Source organism: Juglans regia, chromosome 8 (assembly GCF_001411555.2).
Source record: "Juglans regia cultivar Chandler chromosome 8, Walnut 2.0, whole genome shotgun sequence".
Classification (NCBI taxonomy): Eukaryota; Viridiplantae; Streptophyta; class Magnoliopsida; order Fagales; family Juglandaceae; genus Juglans; species Juglans regia.
The window spans coordinates 24,154,896-24,165,727 of record NC_049908.1 but is presented as its reverse complement, the minus strand read 5'-3'; the positions used below and the strand labels follow the sequence as shown (position 1 = coordinate 24,165,727).

The following is a 10,832-nucleotide window of genomic DNA, read 5'->3' as shown; positions in this document are numbered from 1 at the left end:
CAACTTGATCCTCATCTAGTTGACCTTGTCTTGGGCGCCCAAAGACCCATCACCAGAGCCATGCATGCACCCCAATGCCTTCCTAGCCACGGCACACCTAGCCCTCCTAGTGGCATTACGAACGGCCATTCTTGGATCTCTATCAATCTGCCATGGGTATAATAGTGGTATATAGGCCCGCCATGGGTATAATAATGGCATAAGGCCTCGCCACAGGTATAATAGTAGTTTATAACACTATTATGTGAGTTAAATATGGTATTTATCCTAATGTGATGATTTGATATGATATGAAGATAATGTTTCAAATTTAGATATGTCAAAGGATTTTTGTTTTTGGAATAAGAATGTTTTCTAAAAGATTCGCTCTATATTTTGTAACACGTTTTGATTCTGCATTCTAAAAGTAAATGTTTTGTTTCGTATTCTGAATTTTGTAAATGCTCATGTTTACATAATAGTATATGTTCTCTATTTATTGAGTTATTGATAACTTACTCATTTATCTTCACAATATTTCAGATGGCTTTGATGGTTTAGCTGAGGATTAATAATAGAGTGCATGAGCAAGATTAGCTGAGAATAGTAGTTGAGTACCTGAGGTACTAGTGCAATTGGTAGATTTGTTTATAAAGTAGACGCATTTCATTATGTTTAGGTGGTTATGAAGACTTTTGTAAACCCTATTTCATTTTGGGTAGTGATACCCTTACCACCCTATACTATCAGTCTACTACTAATTTATTTTTTTAATTTTTTCCTCTGCAGGTTAGGACTTCATAAGCCCATTTCATCCTGCTCACTGCTCAGATCACACTCTGTCAAAGATTTGACTGAGACTCAGAGAAAAGTGTTAGTTTCTAAAAAAAATATGAAATTCCTTTATATCAATATTTAAAAGAAAATGGTAGCCCACGAGTTTACTTTCTTATTTTCACTGTTTATCTATTTAATTTTAATTTTTAATTTTTAATTTATTTATTTTTTATTTAATGATTAAAGAAGTGAGTTTTTGTGTATTGATATATTTTTTTATTTTTTAAAAATATTTAAAGATATTTAAAAAATATGAAAAAAATAAAAATAAAATAAAATGTGAAATTTATATTAGTAGACATGCCCAGTCATATATTAGAAATGTGAAATTTATATTAGACAAAGGATAATGCTAGTCCTCCCGCTACCACTTGCATTTTGTTTTTTGTTTTCTACTTCAGGATTAAAAAAGTGTTTTTTAATGATGTTGTGATTTTTTAAAAAAAAATATATATTTAAAAGTATTTAAAAAATACATGTAAAAAAAGTAAAAAAAAAAAAAACATACCAAAATAACTAGCGAGAGCCGGCAGTAGCTGTAGTGCCGTCCTAAATTTAAGAAAAATGATAGTCTCACCACTGGTTCTTAAAGCTTTTGTTGGATTTTTTTTTATTTTTTATTTCTTAATTATTAAGAAATTATTTTTTAATAATATTGTGATTTTTTTATTTATGTTAAAATATTTAAAAGTGTAAAAAAACATATGTAAAAAAGATAACAAAAACAAAAGACCAATTATACTTAACTATGGACGTAGCACGGAAAAAAAAAAAAAAAAAAACTGTGGACAAAATAAGTGATAAAACTGACAGCAAATTCTGAAGTGAAGCGAGCGTGCAACACTGCTGAGGCAAAAGAAATTAAAAAACTAAGGGTGATAGCGGGAGCCCCCAGCGGGGGCCGTAGGATTATTTTATATATTTTTTATTTAAATAATTTTTTATATAGATTTTTTAACATTTTTTAATATTTTAAAAAAATAATAAATTTAAAATATTATTAAGAAAATATTTTTTTAATCTAAAAAAAAATATATTTTTTTAATTACGAAGTAAAATAAAAAATATTTTTTTATAATTTTTTATTTTACTTCATGATTAAGAAAGTATTTTTAATAATATTATGATTTTTTTAAATATTTAAAATGGATATGCTACAGCTTCGCTGGGGTTCCTGTTGGGCTTAATATGTACTCTTTTATGTGTATTTTTTTAATTTATTTTTTATATAGATTTTTTTTACACTTTTAAAAAATAAAATAAATTTAAAATATCATTAAAAAACACTTTCTTAATCAGAAAGTAAAAAAAATTATTAAAAAATACTTCCTTAATCACGAAGTAAAATAAATATTATTTTTTATTCTATTTCTTGATTAAAAAAATATTTTTTAATAATATTATAATTTTTATTTTATTTTTTAAAATATTTAAAATTATTAATAATATTTATATTAAAAAAACTAAAATAAATAGATAAAAAAATGTTAAATGCCCAGCGGGAGCTCCCAGCTGGAGCCCCCAGCGGGGCATGTAGCATTTTCCAAAAACTAAACGGGTGGTACAACGTAGTAAGGTATGATTTTCCTTTAATTTTATTACGTTAATTGAAACATGTGGAGAAGTTAATCTATTTTATTTAATTTATGGTATTAATGATTTGATATATCATTATGCATAGTTAATTAAATTAGAGGTATATATGTTTGGTTTGGAGCATTTGAAAGTATATATTTAGATTTAAAAAATATATTAACATTATTAAAATTGATTAACAGGTAATATGAGTTAATTCCGAGAATCTCTGGGATTAGTGCATTATAATAATTTGAATTGAATGAAATCGTGACGTAGAGGTTCAAAACTGTTGCAAAAAACTTAAAAACGCATTTTCTAAAACTTGCTTCCCATAAAAGTTTGTTTATTCCATAAAGTCGAGACTCTTTTTATAGTAAAGAGAAGTGCTAATCTCATAAATAAATTTATAAAAATAAGTTCATAAATTAATGTGAATTCATATGATAGATCATATTAATTTTATGGTAAAAATAATTTTAGAATCTAATGTATTATTTCAAGCTATATTAATTTATTTATTTATTTTTATGAGATCTCTTTATAATTAAAGAATTTCTAGATAGCAAAACCAAGAGGTAAAGAAGGCATTAATATACACACACATTTATGTATGTATTTATTGTAAGTGTAAGGCCTCGTTTGATTATACAAATGAGATGAGATGAGAAATTTGTGAATAAGAATGAGATAGTTTGAATTAAGATTTTTATGGGATTTTGAAAAATAAGAGAGAAAAAGTTAAATAAAAAAATTATAAAATTAAAAGAAGGTTAGAATATAATTTTTTTTTAGAATTTAAAAAAATTGAATTATTTTTTGTATTTTATTTGAAAATTTAAAAAAGTTGTAATGATTAGATAATAATTAGATGCAAAAAATGAAAAATTAAAATTGAAAAAGAAAAATGATACTATGATGTCTAAGTTTACCCCTCATAGATTTTATTTTATTTCTTAATTTTTTTACTTGATGGTTAAGGAAGTAACTATTAGTGTATTGAATTTTTTTTAAATATTTAAAGGTGCTTAAAAAATATTTAAAAAAAAAAGACAAAAAAAGAAAAGTACAATGTGCTTTAGGGACACATCAAATAGGTAAACTTGGGTGATATAGTAATATTAAACTTGAATGATATAGTAGCACTATATATTTATTGAAAAATATTTATATTTAACTGATCTTAAATGTTGAGATGAAATAAGATGAAATAATTAAAAGATTTATGAAAATTGACTAAAATTCTTGTCAACCATTTTCTCACACTTTTTTTATACTTTGACAACTAGGTGAAATATTTAAAGAACAGCACGCTAAGCTAAATATACTGCGGCATAAAGAAAGATAGTACCGGTATAAGAATAATAATACTTCTCTCTTAAATAGTATTATTATTCTTATACAACTCACATCGTATATTTGAAAATTAAAAGAATATTCAAAAATTGAGTCGAGATATATCCTGATTCCCTTATAATATTGTGTTAGTCTATATATAGTTTCCAAATAGAGACCGTTCATATAAATCCATACAGTTATGTTTAAAAAAAATTTAAATTTATAATAATATATTTTTTAAAATGATATTTTTTCTCATTTTACCATCATTTATCAATTAAACTACGTGTATAGTCCCCACTAAGTGGACTGTAAATATAATTTTTCATAATTATTATTCCTTTTTCTGTTAGGGACAAAAATCTAGTGTACAAAATACAAATCCTAATAGGAAACTGAAACGGATAATCCGAATAGAAAAAGTTGTACAAATTTGAATAGGAATTAACCGGTAATCTTTCCTTGGCATTACCTATAAATACATCTGTATCCTCCTCGTATAGCCACTTGCAAAGCGATTCTCGACCTTAACCTCAACAAAACCCTTTTTCCTTTTGTTCCCAACACTCCTGTCGCCGATTACTCCCGTCCGAGTCGACTCAGCCATGGATGATCGCTCGGTCCCACCGAGTGACCCTTTACTCCTCAAGTTCGAGCCCTCCGAGCTCCGAACCGCCTCCGAGTTCCTCACCACCTGGCTCCCCTTCCTCTCCAGAGATCTCTGCCCCGACTGCTCCCAAACCCTCTCGGATCGCGTCCGCTCTCTCGGCCATGGTACCCGCCCTTAATCTTAACTTTAGATTTTGGTTTTGGGTTTTATTTTGTTACTCTCTGCTTTTTAGTTAACCCAAATTGCTTCGCGGTGAAGTTATTGGGAACGGGATTGTTCCTTTTGAAAATATGGTTCCTTTTATTCTCTTCGATCTTTCTATGTTTTTTGGATAGCGTTATTTTTCCTAAATTAGCGTCTTTTACATGATAACGTTAGACTTTTGCTTTTCTCTATGGATTTCGTTTCTCAGGTTGCTTGTGCTTTTCTGGGACTTCTATTAGGGTTTTTGTTCATCTTTATTATTGTTTATTATTGACATTTTAATTGTTAATTGGTCTTGTAGAACTTGATGCCGATGCCGGACCTGAGCGCCCGAATGAGAATTCAGATCCTTTAAATTCGGATCCTTCGAATTCGGATATACCCAAATTGCAGCAAGAGGTGAATCAAGAGGAGCAGCAAGAGGTAAATCAAGAGGTGCAGCAAGAGGTGAGTGACGATCACGATGAGAACTGTGACACCAATTCAATCGGTAGCTGGAAAGACGGGTGGTCTGGACCTGTGGCTCGCGAACAGTCTACGAGCGGATCGCCGAGCCATCATCGGATGTCTTGGGCCGACATAGCACAGGAGGAAGAAGACGAGTTCGGGGAAGAGGAGAAGGTTGAGGAGGTGGAGGAGGACTCTGAAACAACAGCCAAACGGGTGGTTGATGTGAATGCTGCCACTGGGAAATTGAGGATATCGATGAAGGCAGTTGAGAAGCCGAAGACAAACCTGTCAAGGGAACAGAGGGAGTACACTCGGTTCATGAAAGTGAAGAGAGAGAAAGACTTTATTTGCTTTGAAAGACTTAGGGGAAAGCTTGTTAATATTCTTGAGGGACTTGAGCTTCACACTGGTATCTTTAGTGCGGCGGAGCAGAAGAAGATAGTGGATACTGTGTATATATATCAGGAGAAGGGGAGGAAAGGGGAATTAAAAGGTTAGTTCGATTACTGGGTCTTTTTGTTTTTTGCAAATCTTCAGAGTTGTGTTTACTTTTTTGTTTGGATTACTCCGATTGGCTAATGAAGGTTGGTATTGAGGTTTACATGCGTGGGTGTGTTTATATTAATTGGTCACTGTAACTGCTATGCCTAATTATGTGAATTAATAAATTCTTCATACTTATAAAAAACAATGGTCACTGTAACTAGGAAAGGAACATTCCGTTTTGTGGTAATTCGTTGTTCTTGCAATGGCTGCAATGTGCATGCCCCGAAAATGGTATTAGGAAGTGTTATTTGTTAGATTGTTCGTTTGTTTGGCAAGGCATTATAGTTATATGGTTGTTCTGTTATTTATACTGCCCGTGTATATTATCTAGAATTGCTCTCTTTTTGTCTCTCTCACACATACGTGCGTGCACGGGCATCAACATTACAGACTCATGTACTCTATAGCTTTAGAGATGCATGTGGTGAACCTACAGTTTTGTTAGATTTCTACAATTTAAACTGTATTCACCCACTCTTGTCACATGAAGATATATCAATTTAATCATTTCGTTCCAGTTCTATTTACAGATTGCTCCACATAGATTGCTTTGCATTGGTTGCTGTTGATGGTTGTGGTGGATTCTCGTTCTCCATATTGGTGTAATCTTGTATTTAGTATAAGCAATCATTGGTTTATTGATAGGTGAGTTTGGTCCTTTTGTTGTTTATTTGAAATCATTGAGCAAGTAGGAGTTTCTGACCTAGGCATCTTGAATGGGAATTGGGTCAATATGTAAGGTAGAGATCCAAGAATCATTAGACTTTACATATTTTCTTACTATTAGTGTTTGAGGGGGAGTTTGAGCAGCATCATTGGTTGAGGTGCTTGTGGTTTTTATACTAATAATTTCCTTTCTCTTGTAGTTATTCATTAATATTAATTGGAGGCACATTTTTATAATCAATATTTCAAGTGCTAAACAGAAAAGATACTATTTTCCTATCTGGGAATTTATTATTATTATTATTATTATTATTACTAGTACTATTATCTTGGTGTGTAATAGCTGTAAAAAGACAATGCCAAATAGGAGCTTCACCCACAAGTATATACTCTTAGGCAGATGCAAATAATATTGTAGCCCAAATGTAATCTGTACTATGGTTTGCCATCTTCTCCATTTGTAGGAATGTTTCTCACCTGATTGTAAGTGCCAATGTGATATATTCTTACCTCAAATTTTTCCTTCTATTTATTATTGCTTGGCTACTGGGACAATTAATAGGTACTGATTGTCGATTTGGAAGCTCTAAATGCACGATGATCAAATTTTGATTTTATGCACGTGTTTCTTTCATTGAGTCAGGAAAATATGTACAATTTTATTGCCCTGAGGTCTATCTTATTTTTGTATCCATGAATTGGTTTGGATTGGACTTTCTTTTCCTTCTTTCTCTGAAACAAAGTTTTTCTTTCTATTTCCTTTGTTTTTTCTTTTATGATGTTTTTTGTTAACTGATTTGGGAACATATTCTGAGGTATTTAAGTATCTCTAAACTTCTTTCAGAACGGACATATACGGCACCCACTAAGTGGATGAGGGGGAAGGGACGTGTAACTATCCAATTTGGGTGCTGTTACAATTATGCAACGGTTAGTTTTTCCAACTACCAGTACTCCTAGTTTCTCATTAACTCTGGTGTCATCAGTATAATTACAGAAAAAAGTTTGATGATAAACTGCTAAGTAGTTTTCTATTTGTGCCAGGATAAAAATGGTAACCCACCTGGTATCCTCCATGACAATACTGTAGATCCTATGCCTTATCTTTTCAAGATGATCGTTAAAAGGCTGATCGGATGGCATGTACTTCCTCCGACCTGTGTACCTGATAGTTGCATTGTCAACATCTATGAAGAAGGGGACTGTATACCTCCGCACATTGACAACCATGATTTTGTGCGGCCTTTCTGCACTGTGTCTTTTCTAAGTGAATGTGATATCATTTTTGGATCGAACTTGAAGATTTTGGGTCCTGGCGATTTTGATGGCGCCTGTGCAATCCCACTCCCTGTTGGGTAAGTATGATGTGCTGAATTTTTTTCCTGTTTTTCTGTCCTTTCTCATATTCTCTACTGCTTTTTCTCATTATTATTTTATTGTTTTTCTCTCGCCCTCTTCACAGCTTAACTGACATTACATTTGCCAAAGTGGAACCTTTATCATTCCATATTTTTAAAATTTTAGAACAATTATTGAGTCAGTATTTTTTTCTCCAGATCTGTTCTTGTCTTGAATGGAAATGGGGCTGACGTGGCTAAGCATTGTGTGCCTGCAGTTCCTACAAAGAGGTAGGTGTTAAAACTATATAGGATAATTCTTGTTTGCTTGTAGATGTTCTACAGGTGGCTTTCGATTAATGCTAACGTGTCCCTTTGTTATATTTTTTTAGGATATCAATCACATTTAGAAGAATGGATGAATCCAAAAGGCCGATTGGGTATGTTGAAGAACCTGATTTGCTGGGTATTCAACCATTGCCATATCAAGTGGAGAAAGAGAAAAGGTTAAATGCTCCAAAGCCCGACCGATATATGAAGCAGTCATTTCGAAGACCAGTTAACATGGAATCAAGGGGATCTGCCGAGGGAAGTGACACCTATCGACGGCCTCATGAATCAAGTTGGAGACCAGTTAACACAAGATCAAGGGGATCTGCTGAGGGAGTTGACACCTATAGAGAGCCTCGTGAATCAAGTTGGAGTCGAGGAGTGCCTCCAAACAGGAGGAGAGTAGGGTGAACTTAGGCAGCTGATGGTTGCATCATTACCAAGAGCCAAGCGTCTTGATTTCAGCTATGTACTATGTATTGCTGTTTGTTTGGATGCGGTCTTTATTAGAATACTTCAGTTCCAAGGGGCAGAGGCAAAGCTTGTGAAGGTAACAAAGTTGGTCTAATGTGGTGGACAAGCTGGCCGGAGAAAATTCTGACGGTTTGAATCCTGATTCGAGCTGTATCCTGACGAAGGATTGGCTGATTGTGTGCATTATTGAGGATTCTTATGGTGAATTTGCTTAAATGTATGTATCACTAATTAAGTTGGTATGTTTTGATTTATTTTCCGGCATTTTTTCAGAGTAATGAAATTTGTAAACTGGGTGAGTTAATGTACTTAATTTCTATTATTAAAATGATCATGAATTAGTTGGATGATGTAATTTGACCACTGGAACTACATGCAGTATGATTAATTTGGCAGCACATGACTTTTGCTTATCATGTACATGATGGTAATTGGATGGAGTAATTAATATTTACACTTACAACCAATTTTATACTTCTGTATGTTCTAAATATATCACAAAATCCCAGAAATCTGTGTTGCCAAACATGCATGATTACTAATATAAAAAGCTTTTGATGATGTCATCTAGAAAAAAAAAATATACTTTGATTTGCTGATCTCTCTCTCTCTCTCTCTATATATATATATATATATATATATGAAAATGCTAAATGTACTTGGAGAAAAATTTATAAAAAATTTATTTCTCGAGTTGGTTATTGATACGTTGGAAATTATAAAATTTAAGATTTAAAATTTGAATTTAAAAAGAAAATTAACAAAATAAATCTTGTAAATAAAAGTGTAAGTAAAATTGTAAGTATATAGTACTATATATATATATATATATATATATATTAATGCATCTAGCAAGGTCAGTCTTTCAAAGTGATCATGTGTACAATTAGATAAAAGGGTTAATTACATACAAAGTCTTTGGATTTTCACTATATTGCCTTCAGCCTACACATTAACACATTTCATTTCCACGTCAATGACTCCAATTAAAATATTTATAAAAAATATTAAATATATTCTGAAACCATAAGTTATTAAAACTTAAAAAAAATATAAAAATAAAATATTTAAATAAATAACAAGAAGTAAAAAAGCTAATATTAATAATATAACCACACCAAACAAATAAAGATAAGAAAATAAATAAATTAAAATCTAATTAAAATATTAAATAAATAAATAAATAAAAATATTAAAAATCTGAATAAAAAAAAATATTAAAAAAATTATACTGCTTAAAACCATGGTACGTATGTAACACATCACTTATTATATAATTCGTTATATTCATAAAAAAAAGATCTTAGGAGTGGTTTGGATTTAGAAATGAGTTAAGATGGGTTGAGATGATTTGTGAATAGTAGAATAAAAGTTAAATTATTTATTATATTTTGTGTGAGAATTTGAGAAAATTATTTTAGGATTTGAAAAAATTGAATTGTTTATTATATTTTGTGTGAAAATTTGAAAAAATTGTAATGATGAGTTGAGGTGGATTTTGAGGCCTAAATTTTTTTTTTTTTTTGTAAACTAATATGTTATACTTCCGTGTAAACAATCATGTGTTTAGTGTATCAATAAAGATACTTGCATGTAAGTTTATTCTAAAACATAAATCAATGGGAGGCCAGCTAGGCTTGCAACCTGAGCAATCTGGCCATGTTTTTGGACCGACCCAACAACCATATTGACGGTTTCTAGTTGGGTTCGACCTTTTTTTTTTTTTTTTTGTTTGAACTTTGGGTGTGTACTGAATTGCCTCTAAGTATCGGCATCTCCAAGACAAACAAGCACACGTATTTGCTTTCCACTAGTGTCGAAGAAAAGCTTATACCCAAAATCGAGTACTTAAGAAAATATCGTGTTTTCGCACCAAGATGCGGTATTAATCAGAGATTCCCACAGCATACAATTATTGAAAAGAAAAAAAGAAACAAGTTTTATACTTGTTAAATGGCATCAAGACAAAATGTTCAGATTAAGCATGTGTAAAAAAGCAGGAAGACCCATCAACATATCATCGTCTTATTCGAAACGTAAGGCAAGGTGATGATACTAGTAATCACAAGCCATTGAATGCCATAGCCAGCAAGGCCCACCGCCCATGAAAGCAGAGAAAGGAAACCAGGTAAAAAATAAAGGAAAAGCAAAGACGAAAATACCAAAACTTGAACATTGGAAGGAGGAGAAGAGAAGAGAAGTCAATGCAAACCGAACGAAGCAAACAAAATGATCCATTGATTCTCTCCTAGTAAAACTTGTAGCTTTCGCCACGCGTCGTCCATCGCTCCAAGTAAATCATTTCAAACTCTCGGGTTGTGGATGATAGGGTCGTGACGAAGAGAAGTGGAGTGGGGGGGAATAGAGGCGATGCAAAGAGAAATGGGGAGGTGGGTGGCTAGATTTCGTGTTTTAAGAGGCGGGTTGTATGGGTCGAACCCGAGATGTAATTAAAACCAAATTTTCGAGTCGGGTTGGGTCGGGTT

General features: G+C 31.9%; 1 protein-coding gene across 1 annotated transcript; it reads left to right on the top strand.

The window, feature by feature from the left end:
* The first annotated feature begins 4,223 nt into the window (after positions 1–4,223).
* LOC108983870 (RNA demethylase ALKBH9B-like) lies at positions 4,224–8,746 on the top strand. Its single transcript, XM_018955644.2, has 6 exons — positions 4,224–4,503; positions 4,845–5,486; positions 7,050–7,135; positions 7,250–7,560; positions 7,762–7,833; positions 7,935–8,746. Exons 1-6 carry the CDS (start codon positions 4,335–4,337, stop codon positions 8,281–8,283), a joined length of 1,629 nt encoding a protein of 542 aa, XP_018811189.2. The 5' UTR covers positions 4,224–4,334; the 3' UTR covers positions 8,284–8,746.
* Positions 8,747–10,832: the final 2,086 nt, after the last annotated feature.